Genomic DNA, 24,746 nt, shown 5'->3' with positions numbered 1-24,746 from the left:
AGGACTCCAGTTGCTGACTTACGCCACACTCTTCCCCGTTTTAGGTATGAGCGTGGTATGATCCAGCTTCCATTGCGACGGGTAGATTCGGCTCAGCAACAGGAAATTGCACAATTTGGCGAATGTTAGCAGCGCCCCGGCCCTTCGCAAGTGGATCTTTTTTATTCGATCCACTCCTGCGACTGTATCTTTCTTTATTTTCTTTAGCTTTTCGGCCAGTTCATCCACAGCGATGGTTTGTCCATATGTGACCCATTTTAATTTTGTAATTCCTAGCTTCCTTTGTTGGAAGCTTTGTTTGGGGTCCGTGCACCCTCCAGAGACCTGAGTACAGTGTACCCACTGCCTCCTTTTCTGGAAGATCCACCTCCTTCTTTTGGATGGTCTTCCCCATAATTGTTAGATCCAGGAGCTTTTTGGGGCATTTCTCATAAAGCTCCTGGTATCTGGCATATTCAAATTTTCTCATCTTATTAACCCCATTGTTATTTTTCTGTGGTTGACGATTTTCGTGGCTTGTCTCAGACCATAAATACTTTTATTTAGTTTACAGACATAATTTTCCTTTCCTGGCTCTGCGTATCGTTCTGGTTGCCCCATATATATGTCTTCCGATAGCCTTCCGTTGAGAAACGCTGTCTTCCCATCGATATGCTTGACTGACATCTGTTTTTGACCTGTCACAGCTAGAAAAAATCTAAAGGTCACTTGCCGTACGACAGGTTCAAATACCTCGTCGTAGTCTGTCCCATATTTTTGGGAAAACCTACGCGCAATAAGTCTTGCATTGCTTCTTTCAATAGTCCCAACACTCTTTCGTTTCAATTTAAACACCCACTTACACGTAACTATGTTTTTATCTTCCGGCTCAGGCACTATATCCCATGTGTCATTTTCGCTCAGAGAAATACAGTAAAACCTGTTTTTGTGCGGTGGATAGGGTTCGCATAAAAGAAATCGTAAAAAAAATATTTGGAAATTTCATAAATACATATATACGTATAATAAACAACTTTGTACGATATACTACCTAAAATTTTTTTTATGTGGCGGACAGCGACCGCATAAAGAAAGTCACACTTAGAAAACACATCAATTATTTACGAAATAGATGAGAGAATGCTTTCAATTAAATTAAATAATTAAATTAGACCTGGAAAAATTGTAAAAACATTTAATTCTTCATTGTACATATACATGGAGAAGTTTTCAAATTGTACATTAAATAGTTCGCTGCTACTCGTCGTAATCCAAAACGCGCATCTTCTTGTGACGAATTGGTCCAAAATCGCTTTCGTCGCTTGAAGATAGGATTTCAATTGATTTGTTTTTTGGTACCATACAGTCAGTGATCAGTTTTTGTGACGACGGTCGATTGGTCAATTACTTGTAAACGATCTCAGCTCTTTTTGGAATTTCAAGCTTCTTTCCACATTAGTATCTATTTTAAGAAAATGCGTTTCCAATTTTGTAGAAATCTCTGGATCTCCCTGCATATATTTTATCTGCTGTAACAGATTCCGGTTCTTCTTATCTATTTTCATAATCTATCAAATTATTGATAATGTCACTATCATTGACAGTTTGGTCCTAAATCATTTCGTCCAGATTATTTTCGCCGAAAGTATCAACTATCCAATACCTGTAAAGGCCATCTTTAACATTTAGATTTTACACTATATTTTCTGGCCATTTGATCGGTTACATCTACACCGAATTTTGTGCTATTATAAAATCTAATTGTCTAATCTCATGATTTCTGCGAAGTCATTTCGGCTCATAGTTGTCGAGAAAAATGACGGACTCCATTTCGTTCCATAAAATAGACACATCCATATTTTTAGCCTCATATGCGCCGCGTGCATATAGAAGTCCAATAAATGCAAATAATTTTGCAATAGATAAATTCCATTTCGTTTTCAACACGCAAAATGTCTCTAATTCCGTATATTTTCTTATATGTTCAATCATGTTAGGATCAATAATCAAGGAAAATGCTGACTCAATTCTGCCCTTTATAATATTTCGTTTAGCGTATCCTGTCGGTCCTGATATTTCCTTGAAAATATTATAAATCGGTGCTCTTCCGCGATTAGACCCTTCTTTTATTTTTTGCCAAACGGTTCCGTCCATAGCAGTTTTAATCTCTTTCTCATTTTTCACTTTCGGAACTAACTATAAATCTCTTTCTTTTTTGTCCTCTTCGTATATTCAAAATATTCTCTTCGTCCGTATCGCTGTCAAATAAGTCACAATTATTTTCTGCTGTATTATTATCAATATCGGAAACTTCTTGATCATCTTCCGAACAGTTTTCGTCGATATTATTTATTTTACCTAATAAATTGATATTCCTCGAATGTCTTGACATTTTTGGGGGTGAATATACAAACGATAAAGTAAAAACTAAAATACAAAAATATAAATCAAATGGGGCAAAAACATTGAGACCAGAAAGAAAAAACAATTGTAAATAATACCACAAAATATTGTTGGATCTGTTAACATTGTCGAAATTATCACTTATACCATGTAATAATTTCTATTATACACTGTGAAATTTCGATGCTCTTTGTTAGAATCGCAAGACCGTATTGTCGTACAAGGAACGATATGCATTTGTTCCAATTGCGCGTTTGTCTACACTGTAGATCCACAATTATATCGTAGACTCGTAAAACAATTTCAGGAGTGCATTTTTCGAAGAATATAGTCGTAAATAACATGAATTTTGTTGTGAAAAAAAGTTGTGAATATTAAAAAATAGGTTGTATGTATATTATAGGAAAAGTCAATAAGCTACATGGTCATACAGTAACATTGTATACAAGAAATTCTAAATGAAATATTCAAAAGTGGTCATTTGACCGCGCATAGTAGGTTTAGTGTTAAAGTGTTTCAGGTGTCGCTCGACAACCTCATAAGGGCCGTCGTACGCCGGTTGCAAGTCCGCTGTGCCTCACGAACACACGCGTCGTTGTGCCGAGGTCCTTGAAAACAAACGGTTTTTTGTTCCTGTGGCGCGTTACAGTCGTCCATGAATGACGAGATCGAGCTCGCTCGGTTATGACCTCTTCTGATAGGTATTTTCCTTTCCTCGGTTTCCATTGCCGATGGAATAATCTGGCGAATTACATTGCCTCCTTTTCTGGAAGATCCACCTCTTTCTCTTGGATGGTCTTCCCCATAATTGCCAGATCCAGGAGCTTTTTGGGGCATTTCTCATAAAGATCCTGGTATCTGGCATATTCAAATTTTCTCCTCTTATTAGCCCCATTGTTATATATCTTTGGTTGACGATTTCTTCCTCAGCCCTTGTTAGGACTGTTGCTCACTTGAACGTTTTCCTTTAGTCGCTCCTTGAAGTTTCCCAGTAAGGCGTTCACTGCGGTCTCGTCAACCTCTTCTTGACCAGCCAACTCCCCTATTTCTTTTTCAATATTTTTGAAATGATTTAAGTCATTCAACTGGCTTGCCATAATAGCTCCCCTTAGAACCTCCTTCCAGTTTTTGAAGTTGGAAAGAGGCTGGGGCTCAATTCTTCCGCGGTCGACTAATATGAGCTGCTGTCAGAGGACTCCTCCAAGGGGCCCTTATCAATCGCTTCCCCCTTCTTGTGCACGGGCAAGAGCCTTCTTTTATCGCTAACTTGTTTCAGTGTCTTTCCAGGGAGAAAAGGTTCGCGTATACCTTTCGTTCAGTCGGACGAGGAGATCCGTTTCCTCTTTTGACCAGGCCGAGGCTCTCTTGCCTGGTCTATTTTCTCCCTGGTTTGCACCGACAGCCTTTCTCTTGTCCTTTCTCACTTCCGGGTGCCTATGCAACTCGTGCGTAGACAAGCCCCGCTTAGTGGCAAGTCGCTCTCCACAGGCCTCGCATGTCACCCCTTCACCCTCATTACTTAGGACTAATCCCTTGCATTTTTGCAGGTGACATCTACATGCATGTAGTTTAGGAAATTCCTCGTGACATGTGGCGCACCTCCATTTGATTCTTGCTGTTGGGTGTTGTTCCTCTGTGTGTTCCTTGAAATGCGATGTCTGCAGGAACTAGCTGCCACGGCCAGACAAGCTGTATATATAGCAATCAATCTGCTCGCCCAAAGGGCGGTTCACACATTGAGAGATCTCATTGTCCAATGTAATGCCAAGGTCATCATTGGCACTCCGATCTATAGCGGACATGGCCGCCACAGAAGCTCCAGGGAGCCGGGAGCTCCTATTTCCGAGGCTCCTTCTTTACTACCCATTTTTAAAAGAAAAAAAAAAGTCCCAGCGGCATTGTACTTTGTATCGTTTGGTTTCAATATTCTCCAGCCTAGTTTGTGGTGTTGTGTATATTTCTTTAAGTCCTATGCTCGCTTGTGGTGCCTCGACTAATCGACAAGACAAATCCCCACGCATAGGGCTGAGTCTCAACAGAACGCAGCGTGGTAACTGCTCTACCGAGTACAACACCCCGTCAGGTACCTAACCCTTTGCGGACCGAACACTCTTTACCGTTTCGTTCCAGCAGGACTGAGCTGGATTCGCAAGTGCGTACCATGTGAATTAGTGGGTATATAAAATAAAATTATAAAATTTTTAAGCACGAACGCAGGGAGAGATTTATATAAACATTTTTTTTATTGTTTACAGTTTATAATTAACCATCGTATGATAACGTTTAAAACATTCTCCAACATGCAATCCCGGTTGTCTGTCGCATGTTTCGCATATATAAGAAGTTTCTTTCCTGCCACCTGGAACTTTTCGATTGGAACAAACTGCACAATCCTTATGTTTACGCTGGGGATGTAGTGTAATGATATGCAATTTCCCATTCAGTTGTTGTTCATTGTCGGTAGATGACGGTACTCCACGTTTTACTGTCATTCGGAAGTTCCCCACAAGATCAAGCAAAAGGTTCTCTCTAAATTGTTTGTGGGAAATGTTTTTATTGGTGTTCGGAGATGCTTTGTACAAAACATAAGCATTAATTATTGACACTTCGAAACCCCAGAAAAACAGTTTCCTCCACCATTTTAGTGTTTTGCGGAGGAAGCAGTAGGTTGCTGTATACTGGTCAGCTAAATCGACGCCGCCCATGTTTTTATTATACTGTACTATGGTACTGGGCTTCACAACTGGCTGATTTCTATTATTCCCAGCTCTTCTATTTCTAATAATTTGGGATCCTGAAGTACCATATGTTGATAACATGGACACGACACGCTTATCGCGCCATTCAAGCAGTAATGTTTCTTCTTTCCGATACGCAATTGTTTCTCCGATTCTTAGTTTCGGTGATTTCATAAAAAAGTGTGTTCCTTTTCTATTAATCATTACCGTTCCCGTTAAATGGCATTTCAAATTAAGCAATTTTTGGCCAAGTATGACACTAGTGTACAACTTGTCGGTAAACATGTGGTATCCTGTAGCTCCGGGTAGTGACTGCTGTAGATTATTGTACAGGTGTAAAACAATCCGGGTTGTAACGGGCAAATCTGGGTAAATTAGTGCATCGGTGGTCTGTTTCCCAAAATATGGCAAAAATGTGAATACATATCCAGACAATGAGTCAGCCAATACGTACAGACGAAGTCCCCATTTGTTTGGTTTTTTGGGATTGTACGTTTTGAACGATATTCGTCCTTTGAATCCAACAATAGATTCATCCACAGAGATATTCTGTGCTGGTACGTAATGCTGTCTGAATTCTTTGTCCAAATAATTAAGCAAACGGGCAACTTTATCCACAGACATTCTTTCGTTATTGCCCGTTTGCGGCGTGGATTCCAAATGCAGTACCCAGAATATTTGTAGACATCGCTGGCGTTTGAAAATACTACTATAAAATGGAATGTATCCATGAAATTTTCGGTTCCAATAGTCTTTTATATCATGCAGAGGCATCAAACCCATGTTTATAATTACACCAAGAAAGGCTTTTAATTCAATGGCTGTAACATCATACCAATTATGCCACAATGAATGTACAGGGATCTCACGGCCGCTAATTATTTTTTCAGCATATAAATTTGTTTCTTAATCAGCTCATCTGTAAAAAACAATGAGAAAAACTGCAAAGGTGTAGTGCAATCATTCGAAACTTGTGGCCCTAGTACTTTTCTATAGTAGATTCCGAGTCTCGACGTCGAACTTGGAATACCCATGATCGACAGCTAGAGCGCCGTGTCCTTCGTTTGGCGAGATTCCGACGACGGATACAAAGACGCCCATACGGCAAAATGGGGCCCGTGCGATGACCGGCCACGATGGATTGGTCACCTAGTAGTGTCACATTGTTTTGAGCTTTTCGACCTATATGAGACTCCTAGAAATATCATTGCCGCCTTTGACTAGATAGGATACGGCCTTAGAAGTGTTCAGGCATAATCTAACGGATGGTAGCTTCGCACCACCGGCCGCTCGACCGAGTGCGTGAACCAAATGTCCGAACCTGTGGTTCCTCTAGTACTGAGCAGGATTACTATTGCAACGACTAGTCATCAGTATGGTAAAACTAGCTTGTCTCACGACGGTCTAAACCCAGCTCACGTTCCCTGTCGGCGGGTGAACAATCCGACACATGGTGAATTCTGCTTCGCAATGATAGAATGAGCTGTGGTAACTTTTCTGACACCTCTGGTTGAAAACTCTTCAAGCCAAAAGGATCGATAGGCCGTGCTTTCGCAGTCTCTATGCATATTGAACATCGAGATCAAGCCAGCTTTTGCCCTTTTGCTTTGCGCGAGGTTTCCGTTCTTGATGAGCTGGCCTTAGAACACCTGTGTTATTCTTTGACAGATGTACCGCCCCAGTCAAATTCCCCGCCTGGCAGTGTCCTCGAATCGGATCACGCGGGAGTATTGTTGGCGATCGGCCACGAATGCCTCACACCACTCTTACACGCTTGCCTCTAGAACACCATGACAACCGGGTCGAAGAAGCGCACGTCGTGCACGCGCTCCACCTAACCGATTACATCAGATGTGTTGAAGGTTGGTTCTTCGCCCACAGTTTCGCTCTTTTTTTGTAGGTCTCTTTTAATATAGGCTACAATAGTATTGTGCCTTTCAATTCTGGCTGAGTGTGTTCTGTGGCATCTTTGGAGAATATGGCTCGTTGTGTCCATTTGATTGTATCTAGCTCGACAATTTCGATCGGTAATTCGTCCTCTTGTCGTCCTTCATCGACTGGGCATTGCGTTTATTTTAAGCTTCGTCATGTTGACGAAGTCCCTTCCACTCAGGAAGCGGTTACCATCTGTGATCCATTGGGGCTGTTGTGGCATTTTCCTAGACTCTTTAAAAGCCTTGCCATCGTTGGATGAATGTAGTATTCTGGCCCATCTACGTTCTAACTTAGTGGTACTGTCCAGGTCTTCTCGTCCTTCTAATAGCCTTCGCTTGGCTTTGTTGATATCCTGGGAAAGGTATGAGGCTGGCTCGTTGTTTTGGTCTTTATTAAGTTTTTGTAGCTTTTCCCTTCTTCTTAAAGGCATTAACCATCTCATTGAAGGTAAGGATAGGCCACCGTCTTTAACGTTGGCATGAAAATAGGCATATGGTACATCCTTGGGGAGCCCCAGCCATTTCCTAACAGCTCCCCGCACCATTGTGTCGATTCTTTTAAGTTTGCTGAGGATGGTATTTCCCAGGGTTAGTAGGTGGTATAGACCTGGTAGTACCATTATCCTCAGAGCAAATAATCGTTGTTGGGGTTTTAACCACTTGCGGTGCAAAGAAATTCTCGGTTGCGCGTGCCAGAACAATCGAGCGGGAATCACTTCGCGGCGCGTTCAGCGGGTGGGTTCCGGAAGAGAATATAAAGAGGCAGAAGGATAAAATTATATCTGTATCAATACTAAATTTATTTATTAATAATCTTGCAGGGTGTGATACTTTTCAAAACAACTTGGAATGTGTAACGCTACAAGACATGTTTTACACTCCCATGTAGTTTCACTCCGTTTTTTATGTTTAGCGCATATTACGCACCTCCGTTGTGGATTTTTTTTGGCGTTTGTAGGTGGTATATTTCTTGGGAAATGTCCCCATTACTTCGCTTGTAAGCGACTCGGAGCATTTCCAGCAGACATCCTTCCACGTCTTTGGTAATCAGGAAGACATACTGTTTCTAAAATCTGTTCGGCTACATCGATTCACTTAACACTGCTCAGCACACCGCTCACATCTGTCAGCCCATTTTAACCCTTTCGCTACGGCAGTGTCTTCCGTAGGAGCTTCACCGCTGTACGGGCCCGCGTGCCGCCGAAGTAGCGCCACTGAACGGACCACTGCGCCGGAAAGTATGCATGTTGTACTTAGGTAAACTGGTGTTCGGACGCATATCTTTCTGTGCAGACTTGTCATTCTCCGGATCGTACGATTCTTTAAGTGTTACACAACAACATATTTTAAGGTTTTCCAATTATTATATCAATAAAAATATATTTAAGAATTCAAAATTACACTTTACAATATCAAATTAAAATTTTCAATAATTTAATTCAGTGTGATAAATCTTGAAACAAGGGTCAACACACAATCCCACATTACAATGTTTACATTCATACGCAGTTTCGCGTCTTCTGTCGTTCGCATGGCAAACAACACACCTTCTCCTTGGTTTTTTCTCTACCGATTTATAAGCCGACGGAAAATGTCGTTCTATTAATCTCAGTGGATGATTATTCGACGCTCGATGTTGATGATTTCTACTATGATGGTACTTCCCTGGTATTTCCCTAATTAATTGAATTTGAAATTTTGCCATAGATATTGATCGTCTCATCTTATGCTTGTACAGACAATAAGCGTTCCAGACGCAAATGTCTATCAAATGAAAGAAGAATTTCCGGTACCACTTCAAAGATTTCCGGCTCGAGTTCACAATGCTTATGACCATATCAGCTTTATCCACAGCACCCATTGAATTATTATAATCTAACACGCATACAGGTTTCTGGATAACTCTTTCTCCTCCGTGCCTGATTACCGTCTTAAATTCTGCTGTATGCATTGTAGAAAGCATGTACACCTCTCTCTTATCCATCCACTTTAAAACTAATAAATTATCGGATGATCTAAATGCAGCCTCTCCCCTTTTCAATCGTTTGTCAATTTTGGGCATTCCCTTTCTCCTTTTCATTACAGTCCCGCATGCATTTGTGCCATTATTATGTAAAAACTTAAATAAAGCGGGACTCGCATACCAATTATCTACATAAAGGGTATGGCCCTTTCCCAGATGCGGATTCATAAGGGTTTCCACTATTGCTCCAGATTTTCCGATGTCTCGATTTTCAGTATCCACCATGGTAGATGATCCGGCATACACAATTAAATCTTGCACGAATCCTATCTCACAATCCGCCAGAATAAACGATTTTATACCAAATCTGTTTCTCTTTGATGGTATGTATTGCTTAAAAGAAAGCCGTCCTTTATACAGAAGCAGACTTTCGTCAATGCATAGCCGTTGATAAGGCTGAAATGATTCATTAAATGCTTTCCGCAATATTTCAACGACGTTTCGTATTTTGTATAAACGATCATTAGTTTGGTCAACATCATCGGTGAAATGTAGCATTTGTAGTAATTTAAAATAACGGTCTCTCGTCATTATTTCTCCAAAAATATCGCTACACAGAAGTTTATCTTTACTCCAGTATTCTGCTAATGATAACTTCTTGTTGCGGGTCATCAATAATCTCACAGCAAAGAAACAATATAATTCGGCTAATACTGTTCCATCTGACATATTTACGTTATTATTATTCTTTCGAGACCAATATTGATTAGATTCCCTTACAATTAACTCTACGAGCTCTTCAGAAACAAAAAGTTGAAAATAATCTAAGATTTTCTCAGATCTATTAATATTTCTTTTAATTCCTGAATTCGCTACCGTAAAATTATGTATTTTGGGGACGAATGTGTTCGACGTCCATACTTCACAATTACTGTCATGGGCTTCCATCTCTTCTGCTTCTGATTCGGAAGTACTACATATAGCTCTTCTATTTCTGTGTGGTATTACATTAATTTCATTTTCATTATCTGAGTCACTGTTTGAATCAATTAAGCCATTACAGGATCTAATTCTTTTCGACCGTCTTTGTGCCATTCTAATAAGGGAGGTACAAAAGATCTTATAAAATAAACTAAACAAAGCCCCAAGTAAAATTTTCAAATAAATGTTGCATACCTTGGAAACTTAGCTAACAGCTGCTATCCAATTTCTTTTAATGATTCAAGGAACTTGTATTGTACTTTTGTACAATATAAACAGTTTATTCTCGAATAGAATAAAGAAAAAACTTGTTTCGACGTACAGATATATATATTTTCAAATATATATATTTCGGTTTCAAAATATACCTATACTTGGATTACTTCAGGACGGTTGAATATTAGCCACTGACAGCTTGAACGAGACTGGAACGTGATTCTTGCCCGATTGCTCCAACAAAATTACATGCTAATATTTCACTTGTTTTAAACAAATACGAATCAACCAGAGAATGAGACCAATGCCATCGATGTGCAGTATGCCTAAAGATAAAAACATCGCGGCGCTCATGGTCAAGTGGTATCAAACTGACGTCGTCTATAGGCGACACTCGTACACACAAGTCGTCGCACGGATGTCGTCTATAGGCGACACTCGTACACACAGGTCGTCGCGCGGATGTCGCCTATGGGCGACGCTCGTAGAGAAAGGGTTAACTCATTTTTACACCAAACGCCTGTAGGTTCCTCAAATCCTCGTACAGTTCACACTCAGTTAGTATGTGCATCTAGTCTTCGCACGTCGCACCACATTCACACCTGCCACTCTCTATCAACTCACGCTTGTACAGAAAGCCATTCATACTACCATGTCCGGTTAGGAGGTAGCACATGTATAACCCTGACTCGAATTTAATACTCATACACGCAAACTTCACATTTTGCTCACTCTTGAGCTCTATTAAATGCGGCTTGAAACACATTCGCTCACTCATACACACGTCTAGGTACTTGAGTTGCTTCACGTACCTCACTCTCATTTCTTCTGCAAACACGCATGGTGCATGGCAATCTCTGTTACCCGAGAGGGAACCCTTCAGCAACTTACACACCGTCTTCCTATCACTTACTTCCAGTCCAACACTTCTGCCCCAACTTATCACACACGTTATACATTTTGCACTCTTTGCTTCTATAATACTTCTACTTGCTCCCACGACTAGTATTAACAAGTCATCCGCATACTCTACGATCTTACATTCATATCTTTCTAATTCAGATAAAAGTTCATCCATCATGAGATTCCATACTACGAGGCCGCAAACCGACCCCTATGGGCATCCCCTCTCAACCCTTCTCCACATTGTCTCATTCTTTCCTACAATACACGCATTCCTATCCTTGAAATAGCTCAACCATAACCCAAGCTCTTCGCATTCAAACTGACGTAGACGTTCCGCTATTCGTTCCCAGGACAGGTTGTCGAAAGCTCCTTTGAAGTCGACAAAAACACCCAATACATACTCTCAGAGTCACTTACACATCTGCGCACTTTATACCATGCATCCTCAGTTGATTTACCTTTACGAAAACCAAACTGACATTCCCTCAGTCGTCCACTCGTTTTTTGCTCCAACCTCTCTACCATCACTCGTTCTAGTATTTTTCCCAGAGTCGGAAGGAGACTTGTCGGCCTCTACGACCGTGGATCGGACCGCACTTTGTGGGGGGATTTAAGGTGGACAAGAACATCGGTCTTTTTTCATTCATTCGGGAAGTATTGCTCTTTCATGCACTCGTCGAAAGTTTCTCTCATCCATTCCGGTATCACACGCCATACATTCTTTATCATTTCAGCCGTCAAACCATCCATTCCAGGTGCCTTGCCCGATTTATTCGCACGCACGGCACGATCTAGCTCATCCCATGCAATTTGTTTGACCGCATTTGCCCTTATTACATCATGATGTATCGTTCGCTCAGTATCGCCATTTACTGCATCAGGGGGGGTTCTTTTAGTAATACACTTGCACTCTCTTTCCACGTTCGCGTCAAACTTTCTCCATCTTTCAGCCCACACAGATCATCATACCTCCGTTTTCTTATGCATACTTTGTATACCTCTCCCCACGGATCAGCATTTCCTTTCACTCTAACGAGCTATGTCCAATTTCTTTCTTTCATGTCTTTAATCATCCACTTATATTCATTCACGCATCTTTTCAGGGTTATTTTCTGATCTACACACGTACTCTGAGTACTCCTCGCCCTTTGGTATTGCCTTCTTGCCCTTCGTACCCGTTTCCTCGCCTTCTCCAATTCTTGCGTCCACCACTTTACACTTTTTTCGTGCTTGGAGCATTGAACCCTCTTCATGGTTATATCGTTCGCCTTAGCGACCCAGTCAGTGATTGCACTCGCCTTCTCATCTATACTCAGCCTCGCAAAATGTTCCATTCCTACTTCCTCCGCCTCTATGCGCACTACTCTCATGTACTCGTCCCAAACGACATTTCTGGCAGACTATCTCGTTCTCACAGGCGGAGACTTACTCGTACTCGTTATTCCATAATTCATGTATATCAATATTATATTACGATCACTCACACCCCGTTTCTTCTTCACTTCCCATTTGTACTCACACCTACCCTGGGGTTACATCTATATCACTCTGTACATTCGCACCACTAAAGGTGTACCATTCGCTTGGCTCATTTGCACAGTCATACCACTTTGTACTATGAAGTTCTCTAATACTTCGCCACTCTTCTCGCTCTCATACCCTCTCATTTGGAATTTACTGTGCCATAGCGCACTTATCGCGTTGGCATCCATTCTAACGATCACCGGCACTCTTTTTGCATACCGTATTATAGTCTCCAGATACGGCAAGTACGGTTCAATGTCTGTCCCATACTGACAGTACACGGACACCACATACATTTCACCAAATATACCTTCTATCCATACACACACACCATACTCGTTTGTATGTTCACTCGCCAACAATGATTGCACATTCGCATCGTTCACTACAATCGCTGTCTTGATCATTCCATCACACTTGTATACACTCATATGAGTTGGCAACCCTCTAACATCCTCGTACGCGACATAGGGCTCCTGGAGAAACGCTATGCTTACATTTTCTTCACCCAGAACCATGCCTAAATCACACATAACAACATTTGCTCTCTGGAAATTCAGCTGTCTCATACGCAGACAGCCTTCAGTCATAGCATATTCGTTCCCTCATTCTTTCGATGATTCGCACATGTTGCGGGCACTCATTCGATATTACTGAGTGTCCGTCATTCATACCTCTTTCCCTACAATTCTTGCACGTCTCTTTCGTTGCTCTGCAGTCTTTCACCTCGTGTCCACGTTCTCCACATTTTTTACACACCCTTACCTTGCTCTTACTGTCACGCATCATATGACCAAAGCCCAAACAACCAAAGCACCTCAATACACATTTAAACTCACGCACTTTAAACGCGTGCCATTTTATATAGACTCTTCCGGCACGTGTCAGCATCCCTTTCGCTATCGCACTCATTTCCATAATTATGTTCCCTTCGTTCGCTCCTTCCTTACTGGATCTATTTATTACTCTCACTCTTTTCTTAAATTCGCCCCGTGTCATACACTCTTTCAAATTTTTCTCATACATTTCTTCCAAGATGGTCTCAATCTTCAGCTCATTCGGCACGTCGTACATAATGACCTTGGGCCTAATTATGCCCGGCAGATTGGCTTTAAGGCCTAGCTTGTCAAGCTTCACGCATTCATTTATGGCGTTCCTCTCTTGCTCACTTACTGTCTCAACCGCCACTCCACTGTTCTTAATCTTACGCACTGCTTTCACTCTCACATTCATAAACTCGCTCATTTCTTCTATCACTTTCTCTCTTATTTCCTCGCTCGTTATGTTCTGATTCTCATTTTTTGGTTTTACTATCACCGCATACGTTTTCAAATTCGTATGCTCATTTATATTCACGCGTACACTTTCTCCCACCTTCATTCTTTCATCCACACTGTTCTTCTTAATGGTACTTTAGTTAGTTTGACCAGTGCCGTTTTCAAATGGTCATCTTCGTGACCTATAGAGCGCCCTTCAGGTGTAAAAGGAACGCCTAAGTATTTCCACTCATCAGCTCGTTTTATTGATCGCATTGCTTGTCCGTCACAGTAGAACTTTTGTCTGCCATCAACCACCGTTTTCTTCTCGAGTGGCACGTTCTTGATGGCAACGGTGAAGGACTTGGAAGCATTAATCTTTAGTCCACACCGTGCCAGGTAGTTGGAAGCCAGGTCCAATATTAGTTGCAACCCATGAGATGTAGATGTAATAAACACAATGTCGTTCGCAAAAGCGAACGCGTTGAAGCGTTCTTAAGAGACTGGCTCTTAAGAGCGTATCTATCACCAGGTTAAAAATTATTGGTGATAGTGGGTCACCTTGTTTTACCCCACATGTGGGGTGTATTGACACAGACTCCCAGCCATCGCACACTAGTTTCGTTATACTTCTTGCATATACATCCATCACATATTCGACCATTGGGGTCGGAACCCCTTTGATGGTCAGAGTGTCTTTGATGGTGTTATGTGACAAGGAATCGAAAGCCTTAGCTATGTCGATAGATGCTATGAAGAGGCTTTTAAAGTTTTGGCGATGGTATCTTAGGACCATATCTAGGTCAAATATGTTTTCTGAGCATCCGTCCATTGGGACGAACGCTTTCTGTCTTTTGTCTAAGTCCACAAGTCGCATTAGGCGCCTAGCCAGCAATTTGTGGTAGGTCCTTATTATTATAGAGGACACCGTAATCGGTCTGTAGTCTCCAGGCTCAGAGGCGCCATCCTTTTTGGGCATCAGGGTGGTCATTGATTCCAGCAGGTGTTTTGGGAGCTTGCCACATAGCAAGAATAGGTTGAATATTCTTGCTAAGATCTGGGTAGGCATGGCCTTCAGCTGGAGGGCCGAGAATCCATCTGGACCTGGAGAGGAAGTCATTTCTGGGTAGGCTTCATAGACTTCATGTGATTCGATAAGTGCCCAAAGTGCGTTGATTTCTTGTGCCTTGGTGTTTGCACCTGGTGACTGGTCACCCCCACCAGTCATGACCGCTTGCCAAAACGGTACCATTTCGTCCATAGCCGGTGTTAATTTGGACGTTTTATCTTTTAGGATTTTACGGAGGCAGTTGCATGGGTTCTTTTTCCATGCCCGTTGTGTTAGCGCATATTCTTTCCGTTTTGCGCGTCTCCGTGTTAGCACTTTATCTGGTTCGGCCGCCAGGTTTGGTTTCCCTCGTTTAGGTGGTAAAGGGAATACTTTCAGCAGATAAATCTCGAGCTCTTCAGAGATTCTATTTTTGTCCCAGCTCAAGATATTTTTATATATTCGATCTAGGTGGTCTGCGTGGAACTCTGCGCCCCTCAGAGGTTCCATTTTGGCAAACAGGTCGCTTAGTTCAGCTGCAAGGGTATTCCCGTCTAGGAGGTGTTCGATTGGTTCGATCTGTTGGTTTTGTAGATCATTGGTGCCACTATTTTGGTTGTTTCGACATTCTTGTATGAATTGCTACACCATGTCCTTGTGTTGCTGGTAGCGCCTTCACCCTTTGATTGCTTCAAGGGTGCGGTTAGGAAAATAAGATGATAAAGCCTGGTTTAAGAATTTCTCGCCATTTATTGAGAGGTGCGCTTCCTGCCGTGCCAGAAGTGCTGCCTCTTCTGCATTCTAAGGTGTCTTTTTGTTGACAATGGCTTGTGCGTGCTGCTCATCATGCCAGTTCTTATGAGCTTTCTGTTCATGTACTCCTCTCCCTCTAGGGGTTGCGAATGTTCGATTGCAGCTTTCCATTCTGCACTGGTAGGTTTCAGCAGAGTCAGATACAGTTTTGCTGGTTATAGAAGTTGGGCCGGACGAGCCTGAGGGCTCGCCAGCACTAATATAATTGTTTTCATCCGAGGCTTTTTTAGTGTGATTTGGGCCGAGATAAAGACGATCGAAGGGGGTGGCAGCACCAGACCGTAGGGCGCAGAGGCAGTTTTTAGTTTCCCCCTGGGGGAGGTACTGATGGCGGGAACCACTAAGAGGTAACTGCTTGCTAAACTATGACTCGTAGGACTGATCTCGGATACTAGGAAGGTTGCCCAACCCGACACCTCAAGCGACCGCCTACAGGGCCTCTTTTTTTTTGGGGGGGGGGGGGGGGGAGAAACGCTTTACGCACTGACCCTGACCATAACCATCAGGAGTGTGGGACTCTCCCGTTCACAGGGCATACCCACTAAAACTCCACCCCGTAGTGTGTCTAAGATGGTAGGCAGCACCACTTAATGCCGATCCGGCTTCTATCCAATTCCTTGTCTTGGTGTTTCCCTCCTCATGGCAGTTGTCTTGCCGAACCTCCAATATGCGTTCAGTCCTCAAATAAGGACTCGGGATGAAAGGACCTTGAGGTCTTTCTTCCTGAGGATCTCTAGTCGTATTAGATCTTCGGCCGACTTTTGGCTCCATACTCTGCGGTATGAGATCGTGACGGACGTGTACTTGACTTCACTCGTGCGATATTTTTCAGCCACCACTTCGTGCACGAACTCCCTGTAATAGCTCTTCTTAGCCTCATGGGCTCTGGTTAGGTCGCTTTGTTCACCTACGACTTGGGCATCGACTACCAGCACGGTACCATTACGCCTCGCTACTAGGTCAGGCTTCCTGAGACCGCTAGGTGTGTTAATGTGGGGTTCGTCTTCCACATCTATGTACTTCCTAGAAAGAGCTCTCTTCACATAGGCGGCAACAGCATTATGCCTTGCAACCCGTGCTCTGTGCGTTCTCGGACATACTTGCATTATGTGATTCAAAGTCTCCTTCTGGTTGCAGCTTGCTCTGCATAATCGGTCTCCTTGCCTACCCCTGTTGCACCTCGACCTAGTAGGCAAGGCATTGATGCGCAATTTCATCGAATTGACGAAATCCTTACCAGAGAGGAACCAAGTTCCCTCTAATACTCATTGATTTTGATTGGGAACCTTGCGAGACTCACAGAGAGCCTTTCCGTCCACTGAAGAGTGGAGTAAGGCCGCCCATCGCTTGTCTATACTACCTCTGTGGTCGAGTTCACCATGCCCTTCTTTCAGCCTTCGCCTTAGGGCCTTCTCGATCTCTTGGGCTATGAAAAACAGAGGCTCCGAGCTTCCCTTCCGCAGGGCCTCTAGCCTTTCTTTCCTTTTAAGTGGCATAAGCCACCGCATTGAGGGGATCGATAGTCCGTCATCCTTGGCGTTGGCGTGAAAATACGCGTTGACCACGTCGTGGGGCAAGGCAAGCCACTTCCTGACTGCGCCCCGCACTAAGGCATCTGCTCTCTTGAGACGACTCAAATTCGTCGACCCGAGTGTCATCACATGGTAGAGGCTGGGGAGAACCATGACTCTTAGTGCAAACATCCTCTGCTGCGGCTTCAGAGGAGCTTTAGATAGCTTGCTAAGGGTTTCCTGAAGCTACTTTTCAGGTTTACATGTTACGCGCCCTTTCGGCGTAAATGGGACGCCCAAGTACATCCACTCGTCCTCCCTTCTCATTGCTGGAAGCGGAGCCTCCGCACACTTGAATCTGATCTTACTGTCCACTACTGACCTCTTAATATGTGGTACATTTCTTATGGCCACAGTGTAGGATTTCCCGGTGTTAATCGCAAGCCCACACCGTGCCAAGTAATCGGCTGTAAGGTCCAGCGCTTAATGTAGCCCTCGAGGTGTTGAGGCTACCAACACGAGGTCGTTCGCAAACGCTAACGCGTTATAGTGCTCTCCCGAAATGTCCACTCCAATTTCTTTAGGAATACTCCTAAGGAGTCTGTCCATCACCATATTAAACAGAATTGGTGATAGCGGGTCGCCTTGTTTGACTCCGCATGCGGGGTGGATTTTTGGTGAGACCCAGCCATCGCAGGTTAGGTGTGTAACGCTGTTGGTGTACACGTGCTTAATATACGACACCATTGGGCCAGGGACACCTCTGGACACCAATGTGTCTAATATATCCTGGTGCGTGACTGACAAGGGAACACCGCGAACCGTCACTCCCGGATTTGAATGAAACTTTGTAGGTTTATAGAGTGATCCAAGACAAGAATAACGGTATGCTTCATTCGTGCCCAATCGCCCTTTAAGGGTGTGAAAACAACCCTCGAAGTCAAATCGGCGTTTCCACTTTTTCGCGTATATCTTTTAAAATACATGAAATACAAAAAAATGTTTTAGGTAAAAGTTTAATGGTACAATGAGCGCTATAAATTTACATTAAGAAAATTTTAAAACAAGTTTTTTTTCTTAAAAAGAAAATTTTTTTTTACGTTATTTTAAAGAATTTCTACATTTTGATAATAACTAAAAATATTACTTGTTTTATTCTGAATTCAACCATGTATACTAATTTTACTATACACCATCGACTTATGCAGATACACGACGAAACGTACACCGTGCGCGCGATTCCGCGCTAAAAACACACAGTAAATTACATATTCAGATTTCTTGTTTTCGTCGCACTTCCTAATACATGACGATATTGAGTATGATAACATAATAATAGCATAATATAAGATATTACATCAAGATTGATGACATGTTACATACTATATCACATATATCCATACATAAACATTTGTTTCATACTAATTTAATATTTTATCCTATTTTGAATAGGTTTATACATGTATCTCATTCAACATAGTTTTCACATAGGTGATGTGCATCAAAGAAATGTTCTATACATAGATACTTTTTGCAACAAGCACATCTTATAATAGCAGGCTTATCACACATATTACAACGAGGCAGGTTATATACTTCAGGAAATTTGAAACAGAAATCTACTGGATTTTCAAATTGCTGGTCTGGCCTTTGTTCAAGGTATCCACTTTTATACCAAGAGTATTTAAATAATTCCCGGAATCTCGGAGAAGACAACTGGTTGTGTGTGAGAGATTGCAGTTTGATAATATTATTTCGCAGATGTAAATTTATATCAAGATCATATAGTAACACCCGATCTGAAAAAGTTCTCACAAAATTTTTCCATACCCGAAAACCGTAAACATCCAGCGGTTGTATCAAACCTGTTGTTCCTTTCGGTATGGTTAACGTAATAAGTTCTTTGTCAGCCGGAATACTTTGCTGAAAAGTCGAAGGACAATGGCCGCTCCACGAATCAAGTAACAGAACACTTTGAAGTCCAGTCTTTGGTAAAAAGACTTCTTTAAGCCAAATGTTGAAATGGTGCGATGTCAACTTCCCAGATTTTGAAGCAGTAACATACACATTAGCCGGTCTAAATAAGCTTTCTTCTACCCTGGGTCCAAATTCCCCACTAGTTTCTTTTAACACCATAAATAGGGGTGACAGTAAATGACCGCTCGCGGAAATGGTAGGGAGAATCGTATAACTATGTGTAGTTGAGGATACTGACTGCACGGATGCTTCTATGGTCTTTCTACCACGGTACGATAACGTACGACCAGAATGAATTTCCAAATTAAATCCACTCTCATCAGCGTTGTAAACGTTATTTGGATTGTACATAGCAATGTATGGTTTTACCCGGTTTACGAAGTCGGTGGATGTCAATTGTAATTGTTGCTTGTCCCGTTGTGTGGAACGACTGATGAATTTTGTAACCTTTCTTGAAACGATGTTGTGCGCTTTTTTGAAATTCATGATCCAGGTATGGCCAGCTTTAAATGTAGGAAGGTCGACGTCCTCCTTTGCTTCTAGCGTCCATTGCTTTATATCCATGTCATGCACAAAGGAGCCCTGATTCATAGCAGCCTGAAATTTGTCCAGTACATACTTCACTATTGATAATATCTTCTCTCTGCGTGTACCACCTCTCGCCAATGTTTCTTCCCATTGATACAGTTGTTTAACTGATTTAACTTTTCTAAATTTATGTTGTACACTGTCGAGAGTCCTGCGCGTTTTTTCACCGCTTCTCCAAAATTCAACAGCTCGAGATTTATAATTGAGGTCTACGTTACCACTTTCACCCGAGACACACCTCTCATCAAATTCATTGCTACTAACGTTTTCCTCGATATTACCCTCTTCAACAAACTCATATTCTTGAGGCCGCGCTAGATCTTCGTATTCCAGGGTCGTAACATAGTCGGTTGTAAATGAAACTTCGTTCATACTATCAAGTATCATAGTATGTATAATTTCTGATAGTTCGATTTCCCTATGATTAACAGGAGACGGTGGTTTACTGGATATATGTAGAGCCGTTACCAGTAAATTAATTACGTTTGCCGGATTTATGTACACCATTTTATCGATAACTAATGCTACATGCAGTTGAAAGAGTACCAGTGATACTGACAATGAATTCCAGTGACGAAGACTAGGTATTTAGAAGGAAACAGGAAGATAAGAAAAAGAATATCTTAACAATTAATACAAAGAACTGTCGGATGACATGCGTTTTCCGTGAATCACACTATCTCGTATTTACAGAGCATAAGATATGAGATTAATAACATCACAAACAGCCATGCAAAATTACCAATAATTGATTACACGGTTGAAAACGCAGGACCATCGGGGGAACGCGATAGCATTCTTGAAACTCAATTTTTTTTTTTATATCTCATTAATATAAAATATATAGATTAAATATATCTCATACAAAACAAGTACAGTTATGAAATTTAATACATTTTAATATCTTTGAATATGTTATTGTATTTGTTATCGTCATATATTAGGAAATGCAACGAAAACAAGATATCTGAATATGTAATTTACTGTGTGTTTTTAGCGCGGAATCGCGCGCACGGTGTACGTTTCGTCGTGTATCTGCATAAGTCGATGGTGTATAGTAAAATTAGTATACATGGTTGAATTCAGAATAAAACAAGTAATATTTTTAGTTATTATCAAAATGTAGAAATTCTTTAAAATAACGTAAAAAAAAATTTTCTTTTTAAGAAAAAAAACTTGTTTTAAAATTTTCTTAATGTAAATTTATAGCGCTCATTGTACCATTAAACTTTTACCTAAAACATTTTTTTGTATTTCATGTATTTTAAAAGATATACGCGAAAAAGTGGAAACGCCGATTTGACTTCGAGGGTTGTTTTCACACCCTTAAAGGGCGATTGAGCACGAATGAAGCATACCGTTATTCTTGTCTTGGATCACTCTATAAACCTACAAAGTTTCATTCAAATCCGGGAGTGACGGTTCGCGGTGTTCCCTTGTGAGTCGAACGCTTTCCTTATGTCTACCGATGCCAGGTATAGTGGCTTGAATACCTGTCGATGATATCTGAGTAGTATGTCGAACAGGAATGTATTCTCGGCGCATCCATCCACAGGAACGAAAGCCTTTTGGCGTTTGTCAAGGTCCACCGAGTGCAGCAGTCGAGTGGACAGTACCTTATGGAATGTCCTTACTATGACTGATGACACCGTTATTGGCCTGAAGTCGCCGGGCTGCTCGGCCTCGTCTTTTTTTGGAATCAGCGTTGTTCTCGATTCTAAAAACCATTCCGGGATCCTACCACAGATCATGAAGATGTTGAAGATCCCTACTACTATGCCAAGTGGCACTGCTCTAAACTGTCTAGCAGTTACCAAATCTGGGCCAGGAGAGGTGGTCAATTCCGGGAATGCCTTCTTGACTTCTTCAGGCTCAATAGGGCGCCATATGGTGTCCAGGGTACTACTTATTATGCCCGGCGTTTTGGCACTTGTGTCCGTCATGACATTGGACCAGAGTTGGTCATGGTCTCTTTGTTTGGTGTCTTAGCGGAGCTCTTACCTTTAAGAATTGCCCGAAGGCAATTGCACGGGTTCTTCCGCCAAGCGCGTTGTGTGCGGCCATATTCGGTCCTCCGTTCCTGTCACTTGGTCAAAACCCTATGTACGCCGTTATTTGCCCGCCTTAGGTCCTTCGGCGGAGGTGGAAAAATACTTTGTAAGTAGGAGAGCAACTACACAAAGATCTGCTCCTTTGTCCACCGTCCGACATTTCCACAAAGATTTTATCGGTATTGGCAACCAGATTATTGTTTGAAAAATGCAAAAACCTTGTAATTTGTAGATATATCTTCAAAGGCATTGATTTTCTAAGCTTCTTGTCTACGCGTATTCCTAGGTAGGTGAGTTCGTCAACGAACTTGATCCTTTGCCCATTGATGTTTATTCTCGGCATTCTTTCTTTGTCCAGACTGCCTTTTATCAGCATGGCCTGGGTTTTTTGCGTCGCAACAGTGAGTTCATGTGCTCTGCACCATTTATTCAGAGTCGAGCAAGCTTCCTCGCCCCTTGCCTCCAGTCCGTTTCTGCTGTTTCCGTTAATTACTATAGCCAGGTCGTCTGCGTACGCTACTGTGAAGGTGTCTGCCCTCTCTAGCTCCTGCAAGTCGTGCAGGAGTACATCCATGCAGTAGTTCCAGGCATATGGTCCGATGATCGAGCCCTGCGGGCAGCCTCTTTTCATGGTCTTTGTTGTCTCCCTGTATACCGAGCGTAGTGTCACCCTCCTATCCGTGAAGTAGGATTTGGCTACATTCATGAGCGTTGTCGAGCAGTTGGCCTTAACCACTTGCGGTGCAAAGAAATTCTCGGTTGCGCGTGCCAGAACAATCGAGCGGGAATCACTTCGCGGCGCGTTCAGCGGGTGGGTTCCAGAAGAGAATATAAAGAGGTAGAAGGATAAAATTATATCTGTATCAATACTAAATTTATTTATTAATAATCTTGCAGGGTGTGATACTTTTCAAAACAACTTGGAATGTGTAACGCTACAAGACATGTTTTACACTCCCATGTAGTTTCACTCCGTTTTTATGTTTAGCGCATACTACGCACCTCCGTTGTGGGTTTTTTTGGCGTTTGTAGGTGGTATATTTCTTGGGAAATGTCCCCATTGCTTCGCTTGTAAGCGACTCGGAGCATTTCCAGCAGACATCCTTCCACGTCTTTGGTAATCAGGAAGACATACTGTTTCTAAAATCTGTTCGGCTACATCGATTCGAAACTTCGAAAAAGAATACTTTTTACATTTTGGTATTTCCATTTTTTTGCAATATAAAATATATGAATTGAGCAGTGCCATATCTGCTATGTAAAAAAATATTTTTTTATAAGTTTTAACGTATTAACCCTTTGCACTCGAAGTTTTTTTTGAGTCATATTACCAGCAACTCGAAGCCATTTGAGTGAAAAGATCATATTCACATGTAAGTTCATGATATACGCATTGAAAGAAAAGTCATCGTTGTATGTTATTATTTTTTTAATTGTTTATGGATACAAATGTTAGGATATATAAAAAAAATTATAAAATTATTACATTTTGTAATCTTCCAAAGTGTGATACCTCTCGAAGCAATTGCCAATATGTAATCTTGGCTTCTCTAGACAGGTATCATAAAAATAATGGGTCTGCCGTCTTTCGCCTGGAATTTTTCTATTCGAACACACTACACAATCTTTCTTGGTTCCAGAACGTATAATATGTAGGTGGTTGTTGAGTCTGGCCTCCGTATTTGGTGTGTAACTGTATTCTCGAGATGTGCTGTTTTGTCGGAAATTCCCAATCAATTGGTCCACCAACAATTTTACAAACTTCAAGTGTGTCATTGGTTTTTCATTATTTATTTTTTTAACAGAAGTGTACAATATATATGCATTTACTGTACACATTTCCATCCCCCAAAAAAATAGTTTTCTCCACCATTTCAGGGATTTTCTCAGAAAACAATATGTTGCAGCATATTGGTCGGCCCGATCTACTCCACGCATATTTTTTGTGTAATCGATAACAATTTTAGGTTTTTGTATTCTGACCAATTCACCACCACGTACTCTTCTATCAACCGATGTCAAACCCGCTTCATTACGAGTACTTAACAAAGTGACAATCCTTTTGTCCTTCCATGCGAGAACTAGGGTTTTGCCTTTTCTGTAAGCCACTGTTTTCCTGTCTCTTACAAATTGCGGTTTTTTTATTGTCGTTGGTAAATATTTCCTATTTGTTTTGATTGTGCCGGTGAGGAAACAATTCATTTTTAGCAGTTCTTCAGCAAGGGGTATGCTTGTATAATACCTGTCGGTATACATACGATAACCTTTAGCATTAGGAACATTGTCCAATAGTTTTCTGTACAGGTCTAAAGGAATTCTGGAACTGACAGGCAGATCAGGTCTTATGAGATTTTCAGAAGTAATACTGCCGTAATAAGGCAAAACCGAATAAACATAACCGGTAGTTGAGTCGGCCAGAACGTAAATTCTAATTCCCCATTTAGTGGGTTTAGCTGGATTATATGTCATAAAACATATTTTCCCCTTAAATTTTATAACGGATTCATCAACGCAAATCGACTGATACGGTATAAAATGTTCGGAAAATTTTGAGTTGATGTATTGTAAAAAGTTATTAGCTTTTTGAATGCGAGTCCTTAAGCACGTATTTCTGCCTACTGGTGCATTTTTGTGTAAATGAAGCATCCAAAATATTTGCTGGAATCTATCTCGGGTAAATACGTCTGAAAAGAATGGAATTTTACTGGTGAACTTGGTACACCAATATTCCTGGAGATTTGCAACCGGCATGGTTCCCATATTCAAGATCACTCCGATGAAGGCCAGAAATTCTTTCCGATTAACATCACTCCATGTATTCCATATTGATCTCCTTGACAATTGCCTTCCACGCAGTC

General features: G+C 41.6%; 1 protein-coding gene and 1 pseudogene across 1 annotated transcript; both read right to left on the bottom strand.

Annotated features, from left to right (window-relative positions):
• Positions 1–1,736: 1,736 nt before the first annotated feature.
• On the bottom strand, positions 1,737–2,371 carry LOC143145593 (uncharacterized; annotated as a pseudogene).
• A 15,714-nt stretch (positions 2,372–18,085) lies between these two features.
• On the bottom strand, positions 18,086–20,403 carry LOC143145892 (uncharacterized). Its single transcript, XM_076309681.1, has one exon. The coding sequence runs from the start codon at positions 20,342–20,344 to the stop codon at positions 18,740–18,742; it is 1,605 nt and encodes a 534-aa protein (XP_076165796.1). The 5' UTR covers positions 20,345–20,403; the 3' UTR covers positions 18,086–18,739.
• Positions 20,404–24,746: the final 4,343 nt, after the last annotated feature.

The sequence above is a fragment of the Ptiloglossa arizonensis genome, chromosome 4, assembly GCF_051014685.1.
Source record: "Ptiloglossa arizonensis isolate GNS036 chromosome 4, iyPtiAriz1_principal, whole genome shotgun sequence".
Classification (NCBI taxonomy): Eukaryota; Metazoa; Arthropoda; class Insecta; order Hymenoptera; family Colletidae; genus Ptiloglossa; species Ptiloglossa arizonensis.
The sequence above is the reverse complement of the archived record's forward strand: the minus strand, read 5'-3'. Positions and strand labels throughout refer to the sequence as shown.

What these genes read in the sequence shown, in the direction of transcription:
- LOC143145892 (XM_076309681.1), bottom strand. Translation starts at nt 20,344, where the DNA reads ATGGTGTACATAAATCCGGCAAACGTAATTAATTTACTGGTAACGGCT.